General features: G+C 33.6%; 1 protein-coding gene and 1 non-coding gene across 2 annotated transcripts; both read left to right on the top strand.

The window, feature by feature from the left end:
* The first annotated feature begins 7233 nt into the window (after positions 1 to 7233).
* Positions 7234 to 7305, top strand: TRNAG-UCC. Its single transcript has one exon. It is a non-coding gene; the product is annotated as a tRNA-Gly (tRNA).
* A 249-nt stretch (positions 7306 to 7554) lies between these two features.
* LOC106416179 (N-alpha-acetyltransferase 50-like) lies at positions 7555 to 8749 on the top strand. Its single transcript, XM_013857022.3, has 3 exons — positions 7555 to 7809; positions 8065 to 8184; positions 8282 to 8749. The coding sequence occupies exons 1-3, from the start codon at positions 7656 to 7658 to the stop codon at positions 8485 to 8487; spliced, it is 480 nt and encodes a 159-aa protein (XP_013712476.1). The 5' UTR covers positions 7555 to 7655; the 3' UTR covers positions 8488 to 8749.
* Positions 8750 to 14436: the final 5687 nt, after the last annotated feature.

Here is a 14436-nt window from a genome sequence, read left to right as displayed (position 1 = left end):
TTGTTTCCATCCGTGGTTAGGTGTTGATGGTCTGCGGGTCAGCCCACTTATTTGTAGGGATAATTCATCATATCCGCAATTAGTTTTCTACTAAATACCTGTTGTTTAAAAAATACTTAATACAATTTAACATCTATTTTAAGGCTAATGTTATTTAAAGATTTGAATATTATATATGAAAATAGCTGGGAAAAATTTCTGTGATTCAGACTATTATTGGACCGGTCCTTTCCGTGGATATCCATTTTTGAAGGTTATATACATATCTTATCACTTATAATGGGAGTGGCTCGTGTCTGGCATACATTTATCGATGTTAATGATAACGAAGACCCAGTTAGGAGTATCGATGGCTTAATGTAATTTGTTGAGATCCTTGCAATTTGTTGTATAACTGGCTTCAAGAAATCCTATGGTGTGAATAAAATTAGTACTATCATAGATTCGTAGTTGAATTATTTTATAGTGGGTGGGGTTTCTGAGTTTTGGTACGCATTTTACTGATACTTAATGGATTGGTAACTGAATTCTTACAATAAAGATTATATAAAATTTACGCAAATCATGAAAAATCAATAATATTATTAGGATGATATTCATATATTAGCAGACTTAGTTTTAAAATAAAATAAGAAAAGATTAGCAATTTTTTTGTTATGTAAGTATAATTTTCAACTTTGTACGTATTAATTTCAATAACGCAACTTAATTAAGGCGTTTTCTCAAAAAAAAAAAATAATAATATCACAACTCAATTAAGATGTAGTTCAATTTTAAACTCTCGATTTTAGTTTCCGACCGAAGAGATTATATTGATCGTTAGATTTAAATTATTGTGATCTGTACAAGAAACCATAAATACTGAAAATGATACCCGAAAACTTTAGTGCTTACACGACAAAGTAAAGTGTTAGAAGTTTGTGAGATAATATTGCAACGGTTAAAGTCATGAGGGGTGTTTGAGCTGTGGCTGTAACCGTTGTATTATTATCTCACAAACTTCTAACGGTGTTTGAGCTGTGGCCGTAACTTGTTTGAACCTAAACAGCGTCCGTCCTTATTTCAAAGAATTCGATTTTCTATAGATTACGACTTACGAGGTAATCCAAAATAGTTCTAGTAACCAACAATTTTTTTTGAACAACACCAACAGTTACTTATTTGAGTTTTGAACAACACCAACAGCAAACTAATTCTTATTAGAACTAACTGGTTAAGAATTGTTTCGATGTCAAGTGCTATATGAAAATGATAATTCTACTAATGGTTTATTTCAACAAAACTAACGATCGATTTTTAATTTAGAAATAAGAATTACTTTTTGCAAAATGCTAGTATGTAAAATCAAATAAATATAAAAAATCAAATAAATAAATAAACAAAAGTATCTGACTTGGTCTGTTACGTTTAGCTATATCAGGTGATGTTTGTGTGTGTTTCTTCTTTCAGCAACAATGATGCGCTGGATCTTGTGGCTCACATGAAATGCCTTTTGGGTTCAACCCAGTTCCTAGGTAATGGCTTGAAGACAAGGTATTCTCAAAGGCTAGGGGATATTATAGATTATCATTTTTACACTAACATTTAAAAAGACCCAATAATTTGTGAAACATTTAAAAAATTTGAAGTCAATTCTTAGATTTTTTTTTGTAAAGATGGAAAAACGCTTTACGAAATTTTCTTAAATATACTTTTCTTAAAATAAGTAGTACTCTTTGAAAATTTAATAAGAATTGTAGTATTTTTTTAAAAAAAAGAGTGACATTCTAGAATTTGCTCCACACTCAGGGGATGTATCCAATCTAAAATTTTGGCTAAATTGATTTTTAGTGAAGTTTTACATGATCTCAATGAATTTAAGAGTTTAAATTAAACCACTCTTGAATATCAACCGAAACCATGAATTTTGATTTTTGATTTTTTTAACTAAGAAATTCTATCCAAACATTTTAATATAAATTAAAATCTTTAAAATTCCACAACTTAAAAATATTTTCAATAACAGTGAATTTCAGAGTACTTTATGAAATGTCAAATTTAATAACAGTAGATTTTAAATAAATTTTTAAAATTCATGTTTGGATAATAATGAATTCATCATTAATACAAATAACCAAAAACTCTAAGTTGAATACACCATCTTATTGTTTTATAGTGTTAGTTACTGTTTTCATACAGAAGGGTTCTAATTTTTGAATAAAACAACCAAATTTACACCAATTAATAACTATAGTGAATAAATAAAAATAGTTTAAACCAGTTTCTAAATATTTTAAAAAGTAAATCAAAATAAAAGAAAGATATCATTATATCATTTAAAATAAAGCAACTTTAAAATAGCGGTGTTTTTTTTTCAAATGTATTTTTTTTTTGTTTTTGTCTTTTAAAAGAAATATTATCTAAATTTTTTTGCAACAAGTACGTACCTTAAATTTATAAAAGTTGAAAATTAACACTATTTATTTTAAACTTTTACAAGAATTTCATAGAAATATAATTTTTTTTAAAACCAAAGTTTCTATAAAATATTATTATGAATGTGGTTCTATTTTTTTTTTATAAAATTTGAATTTCTCCATACCTGCATAGTGCATAGAAGCACCAAATAAACATAATTTAATTTAGATATATAGTTTGATCAAGCTTGGATTTAGAAAATTCTGTCTTTTTCGTCAGTGTTGCTTTTTTTTTTTAAAGTTCGAATTTAGTCGATTTTTAGGTCAGTGCGCCATTTAAACTGCATTGACCAATAAAATCCTAACTCGATTATGTGTTCATATTTTGCACGCTAATAGATCTGGAGTAATTTATAACCGTACAAGAAAATTATACATACCACAACTTAAACAATAAAAATGAAATATTTTAATTGTTGTTGTCTTCTTAAAAAAATTCCACATTCACTCATATATTGTAGTCTAGTATTAATAGGATATTTTGGATAATAATTATATTAATTGTACTCAGCCATTGTTTGCATGACCTTCATGTAACCAGTTGGATTATTATAGAAGAACTCTTATTATAGTTTTTTTTGTAACAGAACTCTCATTATAGTTAATTGTTTTTTTTTTGTTTGTTAAACCGGGATGTTCAGAACCTAGGTTCCTACTGGCATTTTAATCATATCTACCGCATCTAATATATTGTGAATAAACACGAATCAAACTCTAAGAAAACAAAATGATTGAGGTAGATATTCTTTTAGGTTTTATATTTTATTATGTGAATAAATAGTTTTACAATTTACAATTTTTTAATTCTATATTTTTAATAGTCTAAAACCCCTGTTACCTTTTCTTTTCAAGAATACATATTTATCGTAAATTTTTTTTTTCCTAATTCTATAAAGCATACCGTATGAATGATGACATTTTACTGGTGCAAATAGATTTAAGATAATTCTATAATTAACATATAATCACATAGAAACATATACATACATGCATACTTATTTTACATGTACATGTTTAGACCAAGTCGGGACTCGATCGGGATCTTACAATTTTGTAATTATGAATTACGAAAATAAATTAAACACAGGTTAGATGTAGAGAGTTTTTAGACCTCAAACCTATATAATTTTTATTTAATCAATGTCATCAAGATTTAGTGAACTACTCATTTGTAATTACTCTAGTACCACTGACGTTGCGGTAAAAAAAAACAATAAATACATATATAAATATTGATAGAAGTCGATCAGATTTCTTGGTTACTTTATGTTTTTTTTTAAATCAAATTTTGTTGGTCACTTTCTCTCGTAATTTTGCTACAAGTCTATTCATATCAAAGATAATTGTCGGTAAGTCGGTATTAAAGATACTGGACACACAGAAATACACAACACACAAGCGTTTATTTCCATGTTTTGGTGGAAAACTGGAGTTAATTGATATCATAGTGGCTTGAGGGTTTACGTTTCCACCATAATTACGACCTAATAATATCTTTTTTTTTTTTTGAAAGAATTTTAAATTTATTTCAATCAAAAAAAAACCTTGTTACAGATTTTTCACTGCCTCAATCTTAAAACAAAAATACTATAAGTTTCTATACAATGCTCAAATCTCCATTAGCTTCTACTAAACCAAACCTTCATTGCCTTCTCATATTTTCCTCCTTTCTTCCTCCTCAAAGACGTGATCCTGTTCCTGACCAACTTATCCAATCGAGCAACTAGACAACGGGCAGGCAAAGAAGGTTCACTCACCCTTCTCACGTTTCGTTCATGCCATAATGCATATGCGACAGCTTGAAAACAATAGCGAAGAAGAAAAGTCACAATCCTACCATGGAATCCATTCACCACCACTTGAACCACACTAGACCAATCACAACTTCTTCTGTTACCTGCTAGGTTCTTGATAGTCTTCAACCAAACTTCTTGTGAATAAGCACACTCAAAGAACAAATGATCCCTCGTTTCAGGAGCCGTTTTACACAACCAGCATGTAGATACAGCCTGAGGATTCCATCTTAAAATCCTGTCTCCTGTTGATAGTCTATTATGTATTGCAATCCATATGAGGAAAGAAAACTTTGGAGTAGCACCAGGAAACCATACTCCTTTGAACCAAGAGACACTCGGTGACTGAGCTCTAGTAATGTTCCAAGTTTGCGCCGTGGAGAAACCTTCTTTAAAATCCCCATTTTCTCTCTTCCAAAGACATATATCATCCTGCTGATTCAATCCTCTGTTTTTCAACACCCCAATCTCTTTATCAATCAACTGAAGAATGGATACTCTATGTCTCTTTGGCCGGTATAGCTGTATAGCCCTTTCCACCGTACTATTTAGAGGAATACCCAGATCCATTGTGCCTCGTTCCCCTGTTAGCTCAATTAGACTCCCCAGCGGCGACCAACTATCAAACAAGAAAGAAGTATTTGAGCCACTATTAACATCCATTCTTACCATCTGCTTTACCAATGGTCTTAGTTTCAGCAACTTCTTCCACATCCAGGACCCTAATGAGCTCTTCTCATTAACACTCCAATAAGACCCTTTCCTGATAAGATACTTCCAGATCCACTTTACCCATAACGAGGACCTCGCAGATATAATACGCCATATTAACTTCAAACAGGACACTCTATTTGCTTCTGCCAAATTCTTCAGACCTAAACCTCCTTCTTCCTTCGGCTTACAGACATCAACCCAAGCTATCTTAGCTTTTGAGTAGGTCCACACCAAGACAGAAACCATACTGTTCATCTCATGAATATGACTTGGTAACAACTGACATTAAACAGTTTCTTAGACATGGATCCGTCGACGAAGCTTGGTATGCTTCCACAGCCACCACCACCCAGTGATAAGAATACATGGAACCTTAACTTCGTCGCGCCGCCGCCGCCGCCAACGGGAAGCAAAAATGTGGTTCTAGTTCAGAACTCTCGTTTGGGTGCAAACATGGTGGTGGAGTTAATAATATAGTAGACCGGTGGAAGCGTTCTCTAGTGAGAGCTCTATACCTGCGTTGCATCTACTCAGCCTTATGGATCCTAAGATTGGACCAAACACTCCCTCTGACCACCAGGGAAACACTAAAGCTACTCAAAGACACTTCCCACTTGCTAGCCAGCCTAAGGGACGTGTAGATATACAAACAGGAGACTCTAGTAAGCAGTTACCTTATGATTATTACAGCAAGAGTTTCCCCATGGTTCCCACCACTTGGTGCGTCTTCATTCTCGTTTCAAAAGCCACAAGCTCCATGGATCCATCATCACCAAGAGAAGAAGACCATGAGAAAAGAGCCGGTTTACAGCAGCAATGACCAAGGGAGGTTCCAGCTACTAGGGGCGTCTGATTCAATGAAGCTCCCTTTGAAGTTTCACGTGATGGGTAAAGAGAAGAAACAGAACAGGAAAGCAGAGAGCTGCGGGGAGGCCTCGGCGTGGCCTCCAAGGAACAGTTGTGGAACCATTGTGTGCAGCGTGAGTAGAAACCCGGCTGATTTCACGATTCCTGAGCCTGGGAATGTTTACATGTTAACTGGTGAAAGTCTCAAGGTTCGAAAACGCGCAACATACAAGAAAAAAACAAGTTTGTCTAAGCAAGACGCACTGAAGCAGACTACAGAAAATGCCTAGAGATAATATACAAAGTGGACGAGACATGTGTTGGTAAGTTGCTAAGACTATATAGTTTGTTTATGTGAATCTTTGGTCAGATGGTGAGAGAAGAGGGGGTCACAAAGAGACACCGTTTCTGGAAGCATTTAGAGCCAAGATTTAGCTCAACTTCACACCATGGAAGGCCCCCTGCATCATGACAAAAAAAAACAATCACAAAGAGACTTTAAATAAATCAGCAAATCACTAACACTTATATAGTTTATTTAATAGCCATTTTTTTTTGTCTTTAGAGGAACACAAGAAGCCAAAGATGGTGAATAACAAAGTTCCCCCACCATATATAGTATCATCAATGATTGTTCTCATATAAGATTATTTAAACCAAGAACCTCCCAACACACACAACCCAAGAATGCCACAAACTTGAAAACTAAGCAATGAAACAAGTAAAAGCCCAAGAAAGCAACAGAGTGAGTAAAGAAAAGAGTGAACCATACCAATGGAAACCGCCATTGTAGAAGGACGCAGCAAGAGCAGAATCAAATTACACAAATGAGCAGAAAAAGCTATCCCTTTTTATTGAAACGTGAGGTCGGAGTTTGAGTAAAAAGCGATGTATCTACCTTTTGTCCACATCTCCTCAGATTAGAATCTTTGTTGAGCAAAAAATGATTGATAGCTTTCTTCTCTTACTTTTTTTCTTTGTCTTTTTTTATAATTAGCCGTCGAGGGGACAACCAACTTTTTATCTTCCAGCCTCTATGTCTCTCTCGAACTTTCATAGAGGTGCGTAATTGCTTACGTAATAATAACATGAAGCATTCACTAACACGACGAGGAGACGAGATTCACGGATCTCTTCCATTTATGAAGGAGATAAATTTCTTTTTTTTTAAGAAACATTATGCATTTATATCTTTTTATCGTATTTGAAGGGGGTTTTATTTCTGAAGTTTGTCGTCAAAGAAAAAGACAAAAGCTGTGTCAAGTACATACCTGCCAAAAGTGTTATCTTATGTCATTCATGCATCTCCCAAAAAATCTACAGTCTCAAAAGTGCATCTTATGGCAAATACCAAAGATGAGACAGGGACGTCTTTGCGGAACAGTATCACGACAAAAAAAGTTAAATAAAAACACCAAACAAAAGCGTCTGTAGTCCAACGGTTAGGATAATTGCCTTCCAAGCAATAGACCCGGGTTCGACTCCCGGCAGACGCAATTTTATTTAACTCCTAATTTCTTTTTTTTTGGCCAAAATTATCCTCTAATTTCAAATTTCAAATTTCAATCTAAGAAGTAGAAGATCACACTCCCCTCTTATTTTCCACCCTCAATTTAAAGTATGGCAATAGTGAACTCTCTAAGATAGAGAAGGTTGGAGATGTGTGGGCTTAGTTGAGGCCCAGTATCTATTAGACCCCCAATAGCGTTACTGAACAGAGTCTCCTATATAAAAGCCTCCCTTCAACTTTTTGTTTCCTTCTTTGTCCTTACAACGCCGGATCTGTCTCCCCTTCGTTCTCGCCGTACTATAGTTTACTAGATTCTCCGAGCAACCGGCGTCGGCGATGGGAACTGGGAGAGAAGCCAGCGTATCGCTAGATGGAGTCAGAGACAAAAACATGATGCAGCTGAAGAAACTCAACACTGTTCTGTTCCCTGTTCGCTACAACGACAAGTACTACGCTGACGCAATCTCATCCGGCGAATTCACTAAGCTCGGTTCGTCTTCTGTCTTTATGGATCAATGTTCTCTTCCCTTTAATAGAATAGAGTTAGTTGCTTTGGGAGTGATGAGCTGTTATGTGATTAGGCTTTGGTAGACAAGTTAGAAGATTCTATAAAAGAGATGCCTTTTCAATTTAATCTGGTTGCCTTCTTTTTTAAACAGTTGTTACTTATGAGCTGTTATGTGATTTGGCCAATTCAGTTGCATCTCTTGTCTCTATTGATGTTTTTTTTTTTGCTTCTTCTCAGCTTATTACAGTGACATATGTGTTGGAGCTATTGCTTGTCGGCTGGAGACGAAAGGAGGGACCATGAGAGTGTATATAATGACTCTTGGTGTTCTTGCACCCTACCGTGGCATTGGCATTGGTAAGTCATAAATCTATTGAATCATGTTCATAAATAGAGTTTCATTCTTTTCTATAGCGAAACTTTATTTCAATAACTTGTTTTTTTTTTTCTTTAGGTTCAAAGCTATTGAATCATGTTCTTGACATGTGCACCAAGCAAAATGTGTCTGAGATATACTTGCATGTTCAGACGAACAACGAAGCTGCGATCAAGTTCTACAAGAAGTTTGGGTTTGAGATCACAGATACCATTCCAGACTATTACATCAACATCGAGCCTAGAGACTGTTATGTCGTCACCAAGTCCTTTGCTCAAATCTGAAGACAACAAATGATGACAGTAAACGTGACTTGGGGGAAGCCATTCCTCCCCCCCACAGTTTGTTTGCTCAATTTTCAAGTCTATTCTTAACGTTACAATGCGTCTGTTCCCTAAGTTTTGCTTGTTTTTGATGACCTTAACTGATGTTTCTCTGTACCTAGTGATCTGTTACCCCCTTGGTTTTGGACCTTTTGATTGGGGAAGTTTTGACTTTGCAACTCTTATTTTACTTAACTAAGCCAATTCAACATTCTTGCTCTGATTCTCATATTCATACAAAGCAAAAAATGCAGCAGATGAAACGTCTGCTGATCTGAGCGCTAAGATCAATATGCAAACAAACTGTGGGGCTACATGAATGTATATGCCTTACATGAATATATATGCCTTGATATATCTTTGGCCAAGAGAACGCTTCGGAAGTCTTTAAAGGAATGTCAAAGAAGATGTTTGGAAACCTACATGTATATATATGCCTTGCACAAGCTTGATTAGCCAATACTGAAGCACGGGCTGAGGAAGCAGAATCCAAATACCAAAAGCTAGACGAAAGCATAAAGGAGCTCCAAGACACTCTAGAAAAGTTATCATCGGTTGTGACACACTTGAGGGACTCAGATCTTCAACTAGAACATGCATTTACAGCCGTTGATGCAAGTATAGAAAAGCAAAATCTGTTATACTCTACTGTTTCTGATATGGAGGATGTGATCAAGGATCTAAATCCAAAGTCTTGAAGGCTGAAAACAAGGCTGACTCTGTTTTTTTTACTAGGGATGGGCGTTCGGATTTAGGTTTTATTCGGGTTTCGGATTAAAAATTACAGTCAAATTCGGATATTTATTAATTTTAATTCGGGTTCGGATAATCCGATTACATTATTTTTTAAATTTTAAATTTATATATACTTTAAATTTTTCAAAATCTAAAAATAAAAAAATATATTACATATAAATTCGAAAAAAATATATGCCAAAATACTTAGAGAAATTCCCTTAGACAGACTTTTTAGTTTATTTTCACAAAAATAGATTTCCAAGGAGAAAAACGACCAAAAGAGGTTTAATTGAAGAGTAAATATGCATTTATACCCTTAGGGTTAATTAATTTAAGACTTAGGATTTAGAGTTAAGGGGTTGGGTTTTGGGATGAGTTCAAAATTTTAAAAATAAAAGAACTAAAATTAAAATTTTAAAAATAAAAAAAAAGCTATTTTGGTCATTTTATTTTTGAAATGCTATTTTTGTGACAAAAAATTAAAAAGGTCTATTTGAGAGGATTGACCAAATACTTAAGTTTAACATATAAATTGGTTTGACTTGAATATTTGGATAGAAAATCAACAGATATTTTCAAATATTTTTTTTGTGTTCTGAGTTTTGTTTAGTAATTTTAGACATTTACTTTGCACTATTTGTATATATTTTTAAATATTCAAATATTTTGAACAACTTCAAATCATCTTATATATTTAATATATTTATATATATTAAATCTAAAAATATTTAATATATTTAAGTATGTAAATCAATTTTGGATATATTCGGGTGCCCGAAGTATTTCGGTTCAGATCGAGTTTGGTTTCGGTTCTCTTGATAATAAAATTTTGAACTCGTTCAGATATCTGAACAATTTTGATTCTGATTCAATACTACTTTTTGGATCGGATTCTGTTTATTTCTTCGGATTCAAGGTTTTTTTTTTGCAAGCCCTACCCAAAAACTGGTTACAAGTACATGCAACATATCTTAAAACAAGGCCCATGCAACGTGTGAAATGTAAAAAAGAAACAATTTTTTTTTTCAAGTTCAGTAGTCTTTACAAGTTAAGAGTAAACAAATTTGTGTTTTAGACAAATTATAAAAATCTTATAATTTTATTAATTTTTTGAAATCATATTTATCTTGTTTTTTGTTTTCAGGTTTCATATTAATCTTGTTAAAGATTTTCTAAAGGTTACCGAATTATTATAAATAATTTTGTTTTTATTTATTTAATAAAGAAATTGTTTTTAATAGAAAAGTCCCACTTTTATCATTGGAAAACCAAATATGGAGAATGAATTGTACGTAGACTAAGAAATGGCACATAATATCAGTAAATGAATTATAAAAATTATGTTTGAAAAAAAAAGACTAATTATAGCCGTTGAATTTTTTTAACCTCTTTTTTTTGTTATAAAGAGCCGTTGTTACAAGCGAAGTGATCATCTACTTTACTTTCTCTGCAAGCAAGGAAAGGTGCTAGGGTTTGTGAGTTCTGAAGCGACGATCGAAAACGATGAAATCATCAACGGAGAAATCTGAAAGAAAAAAGTAATTAGTTTGCTTAGCGTTTCGTTTAATACTTACGGAACAAGATTTGTGTTTCTATCATAACTTTTTTTTTGCAGCGGATTGTAGTGGTGACGAGAAAGATCGCGAGGAGAAGTGGAGGTGGTACGACCGCGAAGCGAAGATCCACCACGCAAAAAAGTTTAGAAACGGAGCTTGTGCAAAGTAAGCAACGTGTTGGTGATGTTTCTTGTTTTGAGTATTCAATCTGCTTAATATAGTTGCTCAATTTGATTTTAGCTCTCTCGTTTATAAATATCCGTTAGAAGAGATTCATCATCTTCCTACTCTTTCTTTTTGTGGAGAGAGTTCACCTGAAGAAGTGGTGTTGGTATGATCGTGGAGCGAAGATACATCAAGCCGAGAGAGTTTTAACTTATTCAGAATATCACATGATCAAGTTTTGTTTTTCCTTTCTCTTTGTCATATTTCTTTCTTTCTCTTTGTCATATTCAAAATACCATTGGATCAAGTTTTGTTTTCTTTCTCTTTGTGTTAGTGCATGTTCCTTTCCTTGTAAATCTTTAATGTTTTCTCAATTGTAGGTATTGTAGTTTCTTGTTTGGAATTCGATTGGAGAAATTAGCTATCATGACAAGAATCATGCACCTAAGCATGCTAAATAAAAGGTTTTTAAGAGTTTGTTTTGCTATGTACAAGAGTAAAATGTCTTTAAAAGTTTGCTTTGCTATGTACAAGTTAAGCACATGTACTCATGTTTATAGTTTTTTTTTAGTATTCCGTTTGACATCATAAACTTAGTTTGGGTTTATCTTATGTATTTAGATGTGGTGTGATGACTCACAATGCCAAATCGTGTTGTGAAAGACATCGTAAAGTGGGAGCTAGACCATCAAATGAAATTGGTTGCTTATTTTCTATGGTTATGTTACACATTAGTTTGGAAAAGAAGAAATTCGAATTATAGTAGGTTGACAGCATAAATACCATCTTTGATGACAATAAACTGAAAGGATGATATCTTAGTGTTTGGTGGCTCCTCATAGTTTGCTTGATAACTTATTCCTTTAAACCAAACAAAATATTTATAAATTAAAGTAAATATATGTATGTAATATGTCTATCTAGAATGTTCGAGCAAAGCCATTATTATTAACATTAATGACAATATGTTGTTTTAATTTCTCAGTAGCCTTGTCCTCCGCAAAGCTGTTACTTTCAAAATTTCCTATTCTGAAAACTTATTGCAAACATGAAACATACTTCCTCCGTATTTTATATATGACGCTTTAGGATTGTGCACATAGATTAAAAAACATTTAATTTCTAAACAAAAACATCATTAATTGTTTACCTAACCACAATTTAATCAATAATAAAATAGAAACTATTATATCATTGGTTATCTAGCATATTTGTACAACAAATAGTCTCTCTTTCAAAGAAAAAGTCTCTTTCTCTTCTCATCTAAAGCAGTAACCTAAAGTTTGAATGATAAATCTCTCCTATGGAACAAATTTCTGCATGTAACTCATGCTTTTTGTGCCCACCAAGAACCCTAAAAGAGAGGCGGATTTGATCTTCTTTGAAAAAAACTATTTGGGCCTAATTTCAGTACAAGCCCGTTTATGGATTTTGCAATTTATGGGATCAATGTTATGTGGAGAAATGTTTCTAGAAAAGGATAGGCATAAAGTGAAGATAGTGAAGTCTGTGAAGACCTTCGCATGTGAGTCGCATACACACGAGGGTCCTTAAACATTGATGAGCTTATCTTCCTTGTCTTCTATTAATGCTCTTAAATAAGTTCCCAACTAATATTTGATACCAATTTTTTTTTCTTGTGTACCTAAGAGAGTTTTTAATCTATATATATGTCCATGATAGTTCTAGAGATGATGCAGTGGACAATCATTGAGACTCAAATCTTTTTACAGTAACACGTTTTCATACAATTAGATATTTTCATTGTTTTTTTGTATTGGACTCAGATTGTCTATGAGTTAATTTTTCTATTATGAAGAAAAAGTTAGATCCGACATAAACTGAATTTTGTTTTTGAAGTTTGTCAAAACCATTAAGGATAGAATAGTAACTCAAATCATTTGTGGTGATACTATGGAAATAAATTCGAAATCGATCATTAAATATGACTGGATTATTTTAGCAAAAAAAAAAAGAAGAAGATGGAGGTTTCACTTACCATTTACTAATTAACATACTGAAGTTTCTCTTTGTTTCTTGGGTTAGTTTAAGAGAGACTGAGAGAGGGCAGTGGCTCGATGCCTCGATGCATGTTGGCACGTGATTCAAAAATCGGACGTGACGGTCGTGGTTTTGGATTTTATGGGAAGGCCACGTGCATGGTGTTTTCGCCGCCGTTAAAATATAGTTGAAAGACAAGATTTTCCTCCGTCACGGCCTGAGAAGTTTGACGACGTCAACTGATAGAGTCAAGTGGACGCTAAACTCCACCGGAAAGAAGCAGAAGAGTCGGTCCACGCTCACATGCCACTCTTAACATACTTAATCGCTTAATGCACACACGTTTCCAAACGAGTCAAAAAATCATAAGTATTTATATCTATTTTCTTTCAAAAGTAGATATCTAGCTAGTGCACTTTTAGTAGTAATTTTTATTGATGAAAACGCGTTTACAGGATTGACTAATGGGGGTTACTGCTTGTGGAAACTTTTAGATGAAAGCTAACTAGCTAATCGTACATGAAAAGAGTTTTGTACAATAATGCGGATTAAATTGAAATTCTGGTTTTTAGAGTGGTATACGATAGCGTTTGTCGGTTGGTTGGAGAACATTGTCTTTGCATCGTCTTAAAATCGATCACCTGATGGAAATGGAATGCGATAGATGAAAACAAATGGGCTTACCGTATATTCGAATATTTAATATATTTATCAGATGTGATAACACTATTTTTTGCTTAGTTTATAGAAAATCACATTGAATAAATGTTGCCTGCTTTGTAATAGCGAGAGAACAGGTGGAATCGGGTATGGGCCCGTGAAATAGTTAAAATAAGTTTTTCTAAATAAAGAGGCTGAGACAGTCGCACGATGGTGGCTTTAGCGCTCTGTTTCTCTCATAATCTGCCGTCTCCTTTTCAAGTGGGCCACATTCCCTCTACACCGTCAGCCGTAGAGCCCCACCCACGTTCACTCATTTACCCTTCTTGTCTCTTTGCTCACTGATCACTATCTTTCTCGAACTAAGGATCCAAATGGTGACAGTATTAACAAAAAATAATCGAAAATATAAGAGTTAAATAAATTATAAGTAAAAAAAAGTTTCATAATTACATTTTTTTTTTGTAAAAAGTAAGTGTATAATATAAGCACAATTCGTTTATATAGAATCATAAAAAAAACATAAGAACGAGACGCAATATTGCAATGGCCACGTTCCGGCCGACATCGAAGACTGTTATCCTACATCCAGATTTTAGCCGAACGAGGGCACAGCTGAACAGTCACCACAACTGATTTTTTTTAAATGGTGAATTATCAAGAAAGCCTGAGAAAAGACAACAGCTCACATGTTGTCAGAAAAAAATAAATCAATTATACTACACGCAAATCTTAAAAAGTGAGATCCAACTGATTACACAATCCTCCTCGTAGCAACTCCACCGGACAT

The sequence above is a fragment of the Brassica napus genome, unplaced genomic scaffold (genome assembly GCF_020379485.1).
Source record: "Brassica napus cultivar Da-Ae unplaced genomic scaffold, Da-Ae ScsIHWf_1176;HRSCAF=1685, whole genome shotgun sequence".
Lineage (NCBI taxonomy): Eukaryota > Viridiplantae > Streptophyta > Magnoliopsida > Brassicales > Brassicaceae > Brassica > Brassica napus.
The sequence above is the reverse complement of the archived record's forward strand: the minus strand, read 5'-3'. Positions and strand labels throughout refer to the sequence as shown.

Excerpts from the sequence above, each read along its gene's own strand:
- LOC106416179 (XM_013857022.3), top strand. The coding sequence starts at position 7,656 with ATGGGAACTGGGAGAGAAGCCAGCGTATCGCTAGATGGAGTCAGAGAC. Across the intron at positions 7,810-8,064 it reads CGGCGAATTCACTAAGCTCG|CTTATTACAGTGACATATGT; the intron begins GTTCGTCTTCTG and ends GCTTCTTCTCAG. Across the intron at positions 8,185-8,281 it reads CTACCGTGGCATTGGCATTG|GTTCAAAGCTATTGAATCAT; the intron begins GTAAGTCATAAA and ends TTTTTTCTTTAG.